This window comes from Alternaria viburni, assembly GCF_023758015.1.
Source record: "Alternaria viburni strain BMP 2772 chromosome Unknown scaffold_2, whole genome shotgun sequence".
Taxonomy (NCBI): domain Eukaryota; kingdom Fungi; phylum Ascomycota; class Dothideomycetes; order Pleosporales; family Pleosporaceae; genus Alternaria; species Alternaria viburni.
The window spans coordinates 418881-435247 of NW_026055771.1; the positions used below are offsets into that span (position 1 = coordinate 418881).

Sequence of the window (16367 nt, forward strand, 5' to 3'; positions counted from 1 at the left end):
AGAGTATTCTCTATTAGATAGTAATAACTCTTTATTAAACTAAAATAAAGCTAGATCTAACTTAGTTTTATCTTTCTCTCTACGCTTATATTTAGCATTCTACTCTTTTAGTCTAGAAAGTAACTTAGTATCTTTATAGTTAGAATCTACTAATATAGCTTTATTATTACTATTTTATACTATAGAATATAACTAAGTTAGTACTTAGCTACTATTATACTAATAAGCCTATTATTCTAAGCTCTTTTCTACTTCTTAAAGCTTTAGTCTAGACTAAGAAGTATTTAGCTATAGTACTTTCTTATCTTTATTAGAAGAATTAGAACTAGAACTTAATAGACTCTTTTTAATTATAATTAGATTAGTAGACGCTCTACTAGAAATAGATAACGTAGATTTACTAGGTTAGTTAGAATTAATCTAAGTAGAATCTAGTTAAATAGGTATAGATAGCGTAGAGAATATAGTTTAGAAGTTTTAAGAGAAGTTCTAAGAGAAATACTACTAAAGAGTAAGATTACTTAGATAGAACTTAGTAGTATCTAACTATAATAATATAGACTATTCTATTAAGCTTAATACCTTAATATTCTAGACTATATTATCTAACACGCTATAGCTAATTAAAGAAGATACGTTTAGTTATAACTTAGTTCTATCTAGACTATTATAGTATATAGCTAGCTATAAACTCTTATTTTCTTAGATTAGTATAGTTAGTATAGACTTAGACGCATTAACGTAGATATCTTTATTCTACTAGTTACTATTAGACTTAATAATCTTAGCTATTAGTATTATTATTATAACTACTTAGTTATAAACTACTCTAGATCTTTCTAGACCTCTTTAGACTACGCTAGCTTACGTAAGTGTAGGCTCTACTAGTATAAAAACCTAGAGAAACCTCTTATAAGTAATAGCTCTACTTAGATTACTTAGTAAAGGTTTACATTTATATAATTCTATATTAATCTATTTTACTTTTATAATACAAATCTCTACCTATAACTATTAGTAACACTATAAATATAGTTTTATTATAATTACGCAGCGTAGTAGAAAACGCAGCTTTTTAGACCTAGCCTAGGCTAGCTAATACTTTATTAGCTCTAACTACTACTAAAAAGAAATTATAAGCTCTAATACTTACTATAGAAACACTACTAGTTAAAAAGAGAATACTTATTAATAAACTAACGCTATTAACTTTTTAGTAAGAACTTAAATAAAAAGAATAGCTTTTATTAAAAGCTAAATAGCGTATAAAGATTACTACTTTATATACCTAATATAAAGCTCTTAAGACTACACTTACTAGTAGTAACCTTTAGACTTTATTACTACTTATACTAATACTAGCTTTAGCTACGCCTGCTAAGAGTACTCTATACTAGACTAGACCTTTTAAAATTCTACTTCTAAAATCTAACTCTTTAACGCGTTTTAAAGATAAGAATAAAGTATAACTTAATAGCTAGGCTAAAGCTTATAAACGCTTCTTTAAGAGTAACTCTACTTTAACTAATCTAACTACGTAAGTTAACTTTATAATTAGATAGCTTAGAGACTACTAACTAAACTATTAGAAAAGAATAGCTAAAGCTATTATAACTAACTTAGAAGTACTAGTTTTAACTTAGGCTACTCTAAAGTTAGCTATACTAGAGTTACTTAGATTTTCTTTTAAACGTAAGTAGATAGCTAGAAAGAAAATTAAAAATATAAAATAGCGTTATTACACTCTTACTAAGCTTCTTAACTATCTTAAGATATAATAAAAGAAGCTTAATATCTAAGCTACTCTTAATAATACTAATAAGAATTATATTTATAACTTCTACTCTACTCTTAACCTAAAGATACGTAAATAACTAAATAATATTAAGTAGAAGTAGTATAGTCTTATAGTACTAGAAGCTAAGGCTAACTAGTAGTATAAAGCTCTAGAATCTATACTTTAAGTTAGATAGGCCTAAATAGGTATAGATAATACTAGAAGAGACTAGTTACTCTTTAAGTAGATATAGTATAACGCTAACTAGTATAGTCTACTTAGCTAAGAAGTAAGACTACGCGTACTACTTAAGAGAAAATCTATAACTACTTTAGTAGCTTAAATAAGTATAAAGAATATTAGTTAAGTTAAATACTATAACTACTACTATAAAGAGCACTATAAGAGAAAGTATTTTAACTTTACTAGTACCTAGAAAAGAAAAGTATACTCTTAGGCTACCTAACTCTATAGTCTAAAGAACTTATTATATACTCTAAAAGTTTTATTACTACTATAAGTAGTAAGCGTAAGACTAAATTAGAGATAGTAGGCTTATCTCTAATTACTATAGAAAGCACTATTCTAGCTAAGTCTAAGCTTATTTATATCTAGGCGCTTCTTAATAGTAGCGCTAAGGCTAACTTTATTAGTTAAGCTATAGCTAGTAAAGCTAAATACGTACTATACTAAGATAGTATAATCTAGTTCTATAGTTTTAATAGCTAAGAGCTAGCTATATTAGGCTAGATAGATATAAAGTACACTATAACTAATAGCTATAATACTACTTAAGAAGAGTAGAGAGAGTTCTATCTAGAAGACCTTAAAGAATTTAATATAATTTTAGGTATACTATAGCTAGAGTAATAGTAACCTACTTTAAACTTTATATTAAAATCTATAAAATTTATAAAGTAAGCTAGATACTATAAAATTACTCTAGAAACCTCTAAATAATTTATAGCTATACTCTTTAATAAGAATAATAATAGCTTTCTACTAGTAGTAGGCTAGATAGGCCTAGATAATAGTACTCTACTCTATTAGTACTATAGCTTCTAGGTAAGAGCCTTTTCTAAAGAAGACGCTACTATTCTAGCTAAACATAGGCTATATAAGATAGTAATTAACCTAGAGAAAAGAAAAAATCTACTTTATAGACTACTCTATAGCCTATTAGTAATAGAAGCTAAAATACTACGTAAATATATTAATAAAAACCTAGCTAGAGAATAAATTAGGTACTCTACCTTTAAAGTAGAAGCGCTAATTCTATTTATAAAAAAAAAGAACAGCTCTCTTTAGTTATATATAGATTACTATAGCCTTAACGTAATTACTATAAAGAACTACTATCTACTACTACTTATAGAAGAGTTTCTTAATTAACTTAGATCTATATTAATCTATACTAAACTAGACCTATAGAATACTTACTATTATATCTATATTAAGAAGAGAAATAAGTAGAAGATAGCCTTCTATACTAAGTACAGCTATTTTAAATATATAGTAATACTATTTAGCTTTACTAATGCCTCTATAGTATTCTAGAATTATATTAACTTAATTCTATTAGACCTACTAGATATCTACTATATTATATACTTTAATAATATTCTTATCTACTTCTAGAATAAGAAGAAACACGTTAGCTAGGTCTAAGAGGTATTATCTAGACTTATCTAGTATAGACTATACGCTAAACTTTCTAAGTATAACTTTTATACCTAGAAAGTAAGCTACTTAGATTTTATAGTTACTTTATAAGAAGTAGAGATAAAGACTAATTACATTAATACTATTTAATTCTAGCCTATACCTACTTTAGTTAGAAACGTCTAGATCTTTTTAAACTTTACTAACTACTACTAGCGCTTTATAGAAGAGTTCTTTAGAATAGCTACTTTTTTCTACTAAATTACTTAAAGGCTACCTAAGATAAGTAAAAGTAGCTACTAGTAATAATAAGAAGAATTACGTTTAATTAAGCTAAAATCTAATACTATTAAAGCCTTTAAGATTCTTAAAAAAAGATTTACTATAGACTCTATCTTAGTTTACTTTAACTTTAGCCTACTCTATAGAGTAAAAACTAACGCTTTAGACTTTATAATCTTTAGAATTCTAAACTAGTCTAGACTAGAACCTAATAGTAAGAATTTATAGTATCTAATTATATACTATTTACGTAAGATAACCTCTACTAAGCGTAATTATAATATATATAATAGAGAACTTCTTATAGTAGTAGAGGCTTTTAAATACTAGAGATATTACTTTAAAAGTATAGCTTATAATATTACTCTCTATATAAACTACTATAACTTATAAAAGTTTATATCTACTAAGATACTATTACGTAGATAGACTAAATAAGTAGAATAGCTAGTAGCCTTCTACTTTACTATAGTCTACTACTCTAAGTAGACTAACTCTACTAATAGACTATCTAGACGCCTAGATTATAAGTTAGATAAGAACGTAGTAGATTTAGCTAGTAGTAATAAGAAGTTACTAGTAGAGCTTTAGTATAAGCTATAGTTAACTAATATAGATAGCTCTAAAGAGCGCGTAGTTACTTTAGAAGAAGTAAGAGAACTTTAGATTAGAGTAGTTATAGGTATAACTAAAGCTATTACTCTAGGCTAACTAATATTATTTACTAACTAAACTAAGCTACTATACTCTATATATAATACTATTAGAGAAGGTATACTTAGTAATAAGTATATAGACCTTACTAGAGAAGCACTATTAATACTAGATAATACTTAACTATATTAGATAAACTAATAGAGTATAAAATTAGATAATATACTTCTTTATAAGAGAAGACTCTATATTTTAGAAGTAGCCTATATTAAAGTCTTATAAGCTTACTATAATAACTTCTTAGTAGATTACTTTAGGTTTACCTAAACTCTAGATCTTATATTAAGAGAATTCTAGTAGCTAAAGGTCTAATAGATAGTTAAAAACTACTATTAGTTCTATATAATCTACGTAAGAATAAAATCTACTAGGTATACTAGGTATAAAGAACTATAGTTACTACTTATACTAGCTAATATCTAAAAAAATATTATAATAAACTTTATTACTAAGTTACTTCTAAGCACTCTAAAAGAGTAAGAGTATAATAGTATACTTATAGTTGTATACTACTTTTCTAAAATAGTATACTTTATACTATCTAGAAGTAATCTAAACGCGCTAGAACTAGCTAAAACTTTTTATTAGAAGATTATACGCCTCTATAGCCTACTAAAGTTAGTAGTTACTAATAAGAAAGTACTATTTACGTTAGCGTACTAGAGTACCTTTACTTAATATCTAGAGACTAGATAACTACTATTAATAGCCTTTTACCTCTAGACTAATAGCTAAATAAAGTATATAAATTAAGTTCTAGAGTAATATCTTAGAGCCTATATAAACTATAAGTAAGATAACTAAGTAACTCTACTAGCTAACGCTAAGTTTACGTATAATAACTTTAAATATAACTTAACTAGTGTTACTCTATTTAAGCTAGTGTATAGCTATATAATTCTATTTATACTAGAGTTAACTAGCCTAGATCTAACTAGACTATCTAAGCGCGCGCTCTAAAACTAGAAACTATATAAAAAAGTGCGTAAAATAGTATAATAGAATCTAGTAAGAGTTTAAGAGTACTAATAGAAGACGTATAATAAAAGCTATAAGCCTAAGAAGTTTAAAGTTAGTAATTAGATTATACTAGATATATATAATATCTATATAACTAGGCCTAAAAAAAAACTAGACTATAAGTACTAGAGCCTACTTAAAGTAATAGAATAAATTAGTAAGTAAGTTTACTAACTAGACTTTTTAGAAGATAGTAGAATCTACCTAGTCTTTTATATTAGCCTACTAGAAAACGCTTCTAATACTAGTCTAGTCTAAAAAGACTAAGATCTACTCTATTATATTACTTTATAAGTAGATAATAACGTGTATAAAGTAGATAAAATACTTAAGAAGTAAAGAGTAAAAAACTCTTAGATATACTTAGTTAAGTAAATAAACTACTTAGACTCTAATAATTAATAGCTACTTTTAGAGAAGATCTTTCTTAGCGCTATAAAGGCGTTTAAAAAGTTCTAAGAGTACTCTAACTAGAGATAACTACGCTAGAGTAGATTTAGAAAAAGCTAGATAGGTCTAGATTAGCCTAGTCTAATATTCTAATAAAGTAGGCTAGAGAATATATTAGATTAAATAAATTAATAAATTTTCTAAGTATAATAGACTCTAAAATTACTTAAATCTTAATTATAAGTATAAAGAAATTAATAATTATATTTCTAGAGCTAAAGCTAATCTATACTAATCTAAACCTATCTAGATTAGATAGTAACTAATTACTATATAAAAAATAATAATAGGTAGATTAGAACTAGAAAGAACTTTAAAGAGCCTAACCTAGACTAATCTACACTAGAGTATTTTAGACGCTAAACTCTATAACTAGAAAATACTAACTAGAATAAAACTACCTAAATTAACTTAGAGATAGCTCTAGATAGATCTAGACTACGCTAGGTTAACCTAGAGTAGAGTAGAATAATTAGCCTAGAAGCTATCTCTAGTAGCCTTAAATAGCTTACTTTTAATTAAGAATAGTAAGTTAATAAAACTCTTAACTTTAGTCTTTAGAGCTAGAACTTTCTTCTTAAAAGAATTTATATTCTTTTTCTTCTAGACTAAGTTAGATAGATCTAGATTAGAATAAGAGAGAGTATACTTACGCGCTTACTAGAAGTTTTAGAAGCTTTATTAGTATTACTATAAAACTTAGCCTTTTAGATAACTCTAAGAACCTTAGTATTAAACTAGATATACTTACTAGAGTATAAAGGCGTATTCTTATTATTAATGTATTAGATAGTATTTCTATCTAGATTAGTATAGATTAGTATAGATAACTCTAGATTACTTATATAGTAAAAGTAGTAGCTTAGGCCTTAATATTCTACTTTAGAGATAACTTATCTATAGTAGAAGTGTTTAAGATATTATAGACTAAAGCGTTTAAAAGCGCCTAAAAGTATATTTTATAAATCTTTGCCTATATTATAATAATACTAAGAATAGTGTACTTAGGTAGCTAGATTAGTTTAGATTAGCTTAGATTATACTAGAATAGTATTACTTACTTAAAAATAATCTTAACTAGATAAGTTATAGAGAATATAGTAAAAAAGAGTTAGAGTCTTCTTCTTACTAATAGTATAAGACGCTATTATAGTAGTTTTACTTTATAAAGTCTAAGTTAGTATAGATTAGTATAGATAGCTCTAGAAAGAAGCACTAATTTATATCTTATAGTTCTTATCTAGTAAATAGTAGTAGAGCACTAGATTAGTCTACTAGTTATTCTTAATAGTAGTATATAAAATATTACTATAGCGTATATAACTATTTAGGTTATATCTAGCCTTAGTAGTTATATTTCTTAGTTACTAGGCTCTAAGCGTCTATATTGTAACTAGATTAGTATAAATAGAACTAGATTAGAATTAAAAATAGCTAGTTATTACTAGAATACTCTAAGTAGTAGAAGATAGAGATAGATAGTGTAAGATTACGCTAGATTATAGTTAATAGTGTTAGTTAATAGGCTTCTATACTTATTAGTAAAAGAAAAGAAAAGGTAAGGCTAAACTACGCTAGGCTAGCCTAGATCTACTCTAATCTAGAATAGTCTAGACTAATTCTAATATATAGAGATTTTAGAAATACTTACTAAATAATAGGTAGAAGTAAGAAGTCTAGGTAGATAGCCTAAAAAGAGATTCTCTAATATTAACGTATAAACTATATTTTAGCCTAAGCTTAGCGCTTATATAATTTTCTAAATTTTTTTAATTCTCTATCTTATATAGAATATACTTCTAGAAAAAAGAAAAACTTTATTATAACTACTTAGTTATAAACTACTCTAGATTTCTCTAGACCTCTTTAAACTACGCTAGCCTATATAAGCGCAGGCTCTACTAGTATAGAAACTTAGAGAAACCTCTTATAAGTAATAGCTTTACTTAGATTACTTAGTAGAGGTTTACGTTTATATAATTCTATATTAACCTATTCTACTTTTATAGTTATTACTATAGTATTAATTAGATTTAACTTAGTTAAATTATTATAAGTGTATATTAGGCTACCTAGAGAAATAAGAAGAGTAGATAGTTAAGATAATAGAAAACTAGATAGGTAGTTTTTTATATATCTACCTAAGCGCTAGCTAGTATATAAACTTATAACTTCTATAACTTTATATCTATAGAATAAAAATTTATCTAAAACTAAACTCTTTATAGATATAAATATCTATAGCTTTAAACCTAAATAAAAAGATAATATATTATCTCTATAACTAAGAAACTATCTAAAACTAACTATACTTAGTTAGACTTAACTAAGTTAAATCTTACTAGTATAATACTTCTATTTCTTCTTATTCTTCTTCTTATTCTTCTTTTTATTCTTACACTTCTTATTATTCTAGTTTACCTTCTTAGCCTTTTTCTTATTATTACTACTTTTTTATTAGTTTAGACTCTACTAAGTATTATTACGTTAATATATATAGAGTAATTATTATATTCTTATAAGTAGCTAAAGATGCTTTAGTAAACTTAATAGAAATATAATAATATAGCTTATTATTCTAAAGAATAGCTAGATAAGCTATAAGAGTTAGCTAAGTCTAATCTTAGTGTATACTTAACCTACTATAATTATTAGCCTTATAGTAAGACTAGTAAAACTAGTAACTCTTTTTTAGGCTAGTCTAGATATAAGCTTTACTAGCTAAGACTTTCTATATTATATTAGAATAGGTATAGACTAAGTTAATTCTATTTATACTTATACTATTCTTATACGTAGAGAGCTCTAGTAATCTCTCTATAATATATACTATCTACTTATTTACTTCTTAGGCTTATAGAGATTAGTTATAATTAAACTAAGATAGATTTTTTATATACTTCTTAAGTAGCTAGCTACTTAGCTAGCTACTTATTATAGAAAAATAGTAGAGGTAGAGCGTTACTAAAGCTAGGCTTTTCTAGAGTTTTATAGTTAGGTAGTTAAGACTTAGTTTAGTCTAACTTATACTAGACCTTAACTATATTCTTAGCTTTAATATATTTCTTTATAGCTTTTATATAGTTAAGTATATTCTAGAAGTAATCTATCTAAGTTAGCTATAATTAATCTAAGTTATATTCTTAGTATTTATACTATTAATTATCTTATAGTAGCTTTTATCTATCTATCTTTTTACCTAATCTATAAAGAAATATTTAGCGTAATAATACTATTATATATTAGTAGGCTTAGATAGAACTAAGTATAATCTAACTTACTACTTTACTATAAGTCTATTTAAGATACTTTATAAGTATACTAGTATTATCTATAGTAAACTATATTATATTAGTTAAGAGTTAACTAAGTATATATAGAACTTCTTACTTTACCTAACTTATATCTATATAGTAGTTTTTTAGTTCTAAAGTTAATATTAGCTAAGTAGTAAATTATTTCTTAGACTATAGTAACTATCTTAGTTTTATTATTCTAGAGAGTATTAACTAAAATATATCTTAAAAAATATAAGTATAGCGTATAGCTTAGAAGTAGAGTAGACTAGCTAAATATAGTAGAAGTACTTAGTAGATCTTAATAAATTTCTATACTACTATTAGTTCTAGACGTAACTAAGTACTATCTAGATAAACTTAGTCTTTAAGTTTCTCTATTCTATATACACTTTCTATTATTACTTTATATTTCTATTTAGCTAAATCTAACTAAATTAGATCTAGAGTTAGCTACTCTATATTATAATTAGAATTTAAATTATTAAATTTTAATATTATTAAGTATTTTAAAACATTGCTAAGAAAGATCTTAATAGTAGTATATACGCTACTAGCACTACTTAAAAGTATAGTATAGTAGTAGGTAGTAGTAAAAGAGTATAGTTACTAAGTATATAGGCTTTAATTAGTAGCTTAAATTACTAGTGCGCTAGTAGCTATACGCTAATTTAAGTAAAGGTTAAGTTACTTTTACGTAATAAATTAAAGGTTAGCTAAGTTAAATCTAGAGGTTAGCTGAACTAATCTCTGCTATTAGGATTACACGTTGGCAACTCTGGCGCATTTCAGGATACGAGTTTGATCGGCGCCGGCTTATGCCCGCCGTGCGTTGTCGAGGTCAAATTCTAAGCTCTATCGGTTTGAAATTGCGCCATGCATGCCAACCTCGCAGATCGTCTAATAAACAATGGCGAGAGCTACAGCAGTCTGAGAACGGAAATTCTCGGAGCGACCGCCAAGCTACCTACTCATGAGACAATCTAATTCCATGAAATGCTACGGGAGTCAGCATTGAACCACAACAAGGGATGGCGAAACTTACTACAACATGATACCGGCGCCAGTGAACATGGCGGCGAATTGCATCAGAGTCTTCCTGAGCTCTTGGCCTTTGTTCGGACCGGTCTCGAGGAGCTCAGGAATAACAGCAACAGTGCCGACATAGAGGAAAGTACCAGCAGTAAATGGTAGTAGCATGTCACCCCACTGCAGACTAGTGCCCATAATGCCAGGACCTTGGATGTCAGCAGAGGCGGAGCTGCCTCCAAATTCTTGGACAGCAATGCCAATGCAAGTTCCTAAGAAAGCGCCGACGGCGGTAACGAATTGAGCCCCCATAGCGGCTCGCTTGCTGAAGCCAGACTGTATGAGGAGAGCGAAGTCGCCGACCTCGTGGGGGATCTCATGGAAGAAGACAGCCACAGTCGTAGTAGCACCAATCGTAGGCGAGGCGTAGAATGAGGAGCTGAGGGCCAGACCGTCGGTGATGTTGTGGGTGAAGTCTGCAATGAGGTTGAGGTAACCACCAAGCTTGACACTGGCGTTGATCTCTTTCTCTGCTGTCTCTACGACAGACGATGTGCCGTTTGTGCCAGATTTCCTGGAGCGCACACCATCTTTGGAGCTGCCGACGTCGACGCCTGTTGTCTTCGCGGAAGCCTCAACTTTGTCGTGCGAGTGCCCATGCGAGTGGTCGTGTCCGCCCTGGCCTCCCGTCGCAATTCGAAGTCCCTTGTCCATGGCCACGAAGGTGATGAAGCCGACCATGATAGCTACGCCCAGCAACAGGTTCTTGTTGGGTTCGACCATGACGAACTTGACCGAGTCGTGCTCTTCCTCGCCCAAGAAGATCTCAGGGAGCAGGTGGAAGAGGGTATCACCCAGAAGTCCGCCTACAGCGAATGCGACCATGACGGAGAGCGAGGAGGGGTCTATGTTGGGCGGACATAGTGCGAGGAGGAAGTTTGGCGGGCCCGAGATGTAGAGCGTCGCTAGCAGGGCATTGACTGCAGGGCTGCCAGGGAACAGGAAGGCGAAGATCTGGGAGGTGAGGGAGGACGTGGTCGGGTTCGAGGCTGCCTTGTGCTGGTTGAGAGCTTGCACAAGGGGACACTCCTAGCTGGTGTCAGTACCGCCATGAGCACGCGACATCAGGGTATCTCGGACGATGTCCAATATCAAAGGAACGCGCTATCCTCTATACGATCGAGGTGATGGTGGAAGAGGTTTAGTGAGGCTGGCGAGTGGAAGGCGTACCTGCAATTGCTCTTCAATTTCATGGGCGCTCAGGTTGCCTACTGGCACGCCGGTCTCGCCCTTGACGGCTGCAGCTGCCACGTTCCATCCCAGCACCCCGAGGAAGATTGCCAAGGACAGCAAGGTCCGGTTGCGCCGCGAGACCATGATGACGCGTGAATTGGTTGGATGCAATATACAGACCCTGATATTGGGTCGTGGGGTTGATGCTTCAGGGGTCTGTCCTCATGGAAGCCTGCTCGTGGGTACCTAGCCCGCCCGCTATCGATAACGCTAACGGAAAGTTCGCCAAAACTTTTGGAAGTTGCGACCGGCGCCTCTGCAACACCAGAGACAATACACTGATACCCTCGCAATCCTCCAGAACAACACAAAATGGGTCGCGAACTCCAGAAGAAGAAGAACCGGTCGTCCATCCCCAAGAAGCGCAAGAATGGACCCTCCAAGAAGAAGATTCTGCAGAATCCCATCATAGCGAAGCACTGGTACGACACATTGCGCCTGCCTCTGCGTTACCGATCGGACTGACACAATCGCAGGAACCAAAAAGAGACATTATCGCAAAATTACCGCCGTCTCGGTCTAACGGCGCGCCTCAACCACGCAACCGGTGGCACAGAGAAGACGATCGCCCTCCTCGGCCTCAACGATGAGAAATCTTCGCGCGCCGACACCGTCGCCAACAGCACAGCAGACGCCCTCAACATCGTTTCAAAAGCCAAGAAGCCCGAGAATATCGCAATCGAGGAGATCGAAGTCGAGCGCGACCCCGAGACAGGCGCTATTCTCAACGTAACAGGCACACTCGACAAGAAGGACAACCCGCTGAACGACCCTCTCAACGAGATCGAAGATGACAATGAGGAGATGGAGTGGAACGGCTTCTCCATGGTACCAGAGCGACCTGAAGAGGCCGAGAACCCAGTCATCCGGGAACTCGAAGAGGCTGCTATGAACGGCGCGAGGAAGGCACCCCGCGGACAAAGCCAAAGGGAGCAGGAGTGGGTGGAGCGATTAGTAAACAAGTACGGGGAGGACTACGGAAAGATGGCGAGAGACCGCAAGCTCAACCCCATGCAGCAGACCGCTGCGGACATCAAGAAGAGGGTCGCCAAGTGGCAGAAGGCGCAGAACAAGGCATAGGGTTGCGACTTAGGTATGCATAGCAGGTGTTGTGGCGTTTCTGGGCACATTTGTCGCACTCAAAATTCGAATACCAAACATCAGTCTCGGCTTTGATCGGACTACGAAGGACCGTACTGCCCATCGTTCAAGGCGTTTTGTGTTGGACAGGTGATGGCTCGTGCTCATCTCTCAGCGGTTACTACCTAGGTAGACCCCGAACTGCACCTACCCCACGAGTTCTGAACTTGCACATTCATCCATGGATGCAGCAACCACCACACGCACATAGCGGACATTCTCATATTGGGTAGACTGACTGCGATAGCGTCTAGGCATGTGTCGGACGAAGCGAACGATATGCGCAACAGACTAGTACACTCAGCGGGCAAAAGAGACCGAGAGGCATCCTCTTCCACTCCATCCGGAAGTCACCGTCAGCTCAATCGCGTAGACTAGATGAGAAAATCTATCTCAAGAGAAATTCGACGAGAAACCTCCCGCACAGCTGAGAGACGGTTCCTTTTCCAGATTTCATCGGAGAGGACCGTCTCATTGACCACCCGCGTACCCACTGACCAACAAATAACCCAAGTCATCCCTCCCCACACCCCAGAAAGCGCTGCCCACAGATGTTACGTGAGCCCGAGGTACTCACAACTGATAAGTCTCCAGTATGGCCCTTTGCCACCCGCCGCGGAACCCAGCGGAATACCAGGATGTCTCTCACTAAGCGTTTCTGGAACAGCAGAATGCTTCCAGAAGTAAGCTCAGCAGCACTCATGCTTGTTTCCAACGAGCAATGACGTCGAACGCCATGACTCAGGGGCATTTCGGATGGTCAGATTGCGCAATCAACGAAGTTGAGCGTCTTTCACGCAGAGCTCTCGCTTAACACTACCTCATGCTCAGGTGCTTAAGTACTACTTGTATGTACTAGCGAAGAAACATCAATCATTTACGACGTATTATTGGTTACTTTGGAAGTGTTGCTGGCTTCAGATTCAAACCCACCAAACCGTCGTCAGTCTCGTGATACATCCTCGACCGAACCGCGAGGATTACTCTCATCCGCCCTGATCCGCCCCACACTTCTCCCCAAGATTTTTCGATCTTTGGTCAGTCTCTGCATGACCTCGTGCCCATGGGGCAAATGGGGGTCTGTCAGCATGGAAGCTCCAGGTTCCGTTGCCGAAGATGAGTCGGGTTTATAAGAGAGGTTGTGTTACCTCAGAATGCTTACCATCTCAGCATTTCTGCCTCATTCTGTCAATGAAAACGCATCTCAACGATGGACAAGATCAAGATGAAGCTACCGAACCCTATAAGAGACTGGCAACGCAGAAGCTCCGTTGAGCAGACATCGCAAAACGTCGACGAACATGCTGGCTACGATAATACCCCACTTCCGAGGTTGACATGGAAGAGTTTCTGGATGGGTATGTTGGTGTCAATGGGAGGATTTGTCTTCGGGTGAGCAGTGCCCAGCACAACTACCTTCGCTCCAGCTGAATGTCTTAGCTATGACACTGGTCAGATCTCTGGGTTCCTTGGTATGGTCGACTTCCTTCGACGCTTCGGTCAGAGGCATGCAGATGGCACGCCATACTTCTCCAACGTACGATCTGGACTCATCGTGGGTCTATTGTCTATTGGTACATTGTTTGGTGCTTTGATTGCGGCACCAATCGCAGACAGGATTGGGCGGAAGATGAGCATCATATGGTGGTGTGGTATCTTCTCTGTGGGCATCATCGTCCAGATTGCTGCCACAGATGAGTGGTATCAGGTCATGATGGGCAGGTTCGTTGCCGGTCTCGGTGTTGGTGCACTCAGCCTACTCGTACCCATGTACCAAGTACGATCCCCACATGAACAGCAAATGTCCATCACTGACAGACACAGGCGGAGACAGCACCTCGACATATCCGCGGAGCCTTGATTTCCACCTACCAACTCTTCATCACATTCGGAATCTTCCTGGCCGCAGTCTTCAATTACGCTGCGGAACGCCACCAATCCGGTAAAGCCGCATCCTGGCAGATCACCCTCGGGCTCTCCTTCGTACCTGCAGCTATTCTCGCGGTAGGTATTCTGGGCTTCTCCGAAACACCTCGGTTCAACTACCGTCATGGTAAGATCGACCAGGCCACCGCAACCATGTCGAAAGTATATGGGGTACCAACCAACCATCAGAGCATTCAGCTAGAGCTTGAGGAGATGAGGGTCAAGCTCGAAGCCGAAAGCAAGCTTACCAACGGACCCATACAAGAATGGTTGGGTATGTGGATGGCGCCGAAGATGGCATACAGGTTGGCAATTGGCATGGGCTTGCAGATGTTTCAACAGTTGACAGGGGCCAACTACTTGTAAGCAACTAATCGCCCCCAGTGAGCACATTCTGACATCCCAAAGTTTCTACTACGGTACCGTAGTCTTTGCCGGCACTGGTATCAAGAACTCGTTCGTTACGCAGATGATCTTGGTAAGCATTTTCTTCCGTAAGGCGACCCATAACAGTGTTGACCTTTTGTAGAACGGTATCAACTTCGGCGTCACCTTCTACGGTCTTTACATCGTCGAGCACTACGGTCGTCGCAAGTCGCTCATTGCCGGCTCATGCTGGATGTTCATCTGCTTCCTCATCTTCGCTTCTGTCGGTCACTTCGCCCTTGATCGCGACAACCCGGAAAATACCGAAAGCGCAGCCACAGCGATGATATGCTTTGCTTGTTTCTTCATCTTCGGGTTTGCGACAACGTGGGGTCCGATGATGTGAGTTTCGCGCCGATTCCCAGAATGCTACGTCAAACTGACATCTTCTAGCTGGACAATCTGCGGAGAGTTATACCCCAGCCGCTATCGCGCGAAAGCCATGGCTCTATCAACGGCATCGAACTGGCTGTGGAACTTCCTTCTCGCATTCTTCACGCCCTTCATCACTGGTGCCATAGATTTCCGCTATGGCTACGTCTTCGCCGGGACAAACATCCTAGGTGGCCTTATCGTATATTTCTTCGTCATCGAAGGCAAAGGGCGCACACTCGAGGAAATCGATACGATGTACCTGATGGGCGTCAAGCCATGGGAAAGCGCAAAATGGGTCGTTCCCAGCCTGGAAGAGATGAGCGGAGATATGAGGGTTAAGCTCGAGTCCGCAAACCCGGAGTTGGCGCTCAGGAAAGAGACTAACGGAGGGACGGCTGATGACAATGCTAGTGTGAGGCACGAAGAGGATAGCGAGGCGATTCGCGGGAGTGAGGCTATATGGGACGGGAGTGAAGAGGGGTTGAGGGAGAAATCCGAGGTCGAGCCGTAGTGAGCGTGTTGCAGATGCGGTGGTCGCTTGGTTGGTCTGGGTGAAGCAGGTCAATCCGTTATTGTTGGTAACTCCCGCTCATACTGCAATGCTCGTAATTTTATCTATCGTCTGCTGATGTGAAGGGTTTTGCGCCGCGGCATGCACCCGTTGAGATCGTTCTCGTAGAGCTAGACGCTCTCTGTAAGTCGCGCCACGTGCACGCGTCGGGATTTGCAGCAGGCTTCATCCCAGCCTCCTCAACATTCATCCCGCGAACGTCAGTGCAACTCCATTTTGACTTACACAATTCTCACCTCTGTGCTGGCAGCATCCGCAAAGGAAGGTGTCATCGGAAAGAGACCTGATTCGTATCCAGTCAGCCTTGTGCGGCGTTGCACCGCGCTGAGTTCGCGACGGAACCCGATTTGGCGCTGACAGCTGCAGTGTAAACGACGTAGCAGTGCCGAAAAGTTTATGAGGTGAG

The 16367-nt window shown here is 36.3% G+C and overlaps 3 protein-coding genes across 3 annotated transcripts; 2 read left to right on the forward strand and 1 right to left on the reverse strand.

Moving 5' to 3' along the window:
* Nucleotides 1–10184: 10184 nt before the first annotated feature.
* Nucleotides 10185–11607, reverse strand: J4E79_001067 (uncharacterized protein; the record flags this gene model as incomplete). Its single annotated transcript, XM_049349978.1, has 3 exons — nucleotides 10185–10200; nucleotides 10247–11319; nucleotides 11461–11607. 3 exons carry the CDS (start codon nucleotides 11605–11607, stop codon nucleotides 10185–10187), a joined length of 1236 nt encoding a protein of 411 aa, XP_049215137.1.
* A 228-nt stretch (nucleotides 11608–11835) lies between these two features.
* Nucleotides 11836–12603, forward strand: NOP16 (Nucleolar protein 16; the record flags this gene model as incomplete). The annotated part of the gene is made up of 2 exons (XM_049349979.1): nucleotides 11836–11945; nucleotides 12000–12603. 2 exons carry the CDS (start codon nucleotides 11836–11838, stop codon nucleotides 12601–12603), a joined length of 714 nt encoding a protein of 237 aa, XP_049215138.1.
* Nucleotides 12604–13873: 1270 nt separating this feature from the next.
* J4E79_001069 (uncharacterized protein) lies at nucleotides 13874–15901 on the forward strand (the record flags this gene model as incomplete). Its single annotated transcript, XM_049349980.1, has 7 exons — nucleotides 13874–14021; nucleotides 14064–14440; nucleotides 14488–14863; nucleotides 14939–14951; nucleotides 14998–15067; nucleotides 15119–15357; nucleotides 15409–15901. 7 exons carry the CDS (start codon nucleotides 13874–13876, stop codon nucleotides 15899–15901), a joined length of 1716 nt encoding a protein of 571 aa, XP_049215139.1.
* Nucleotides 15902–16367: the final 466 nt, after the last annotated feature.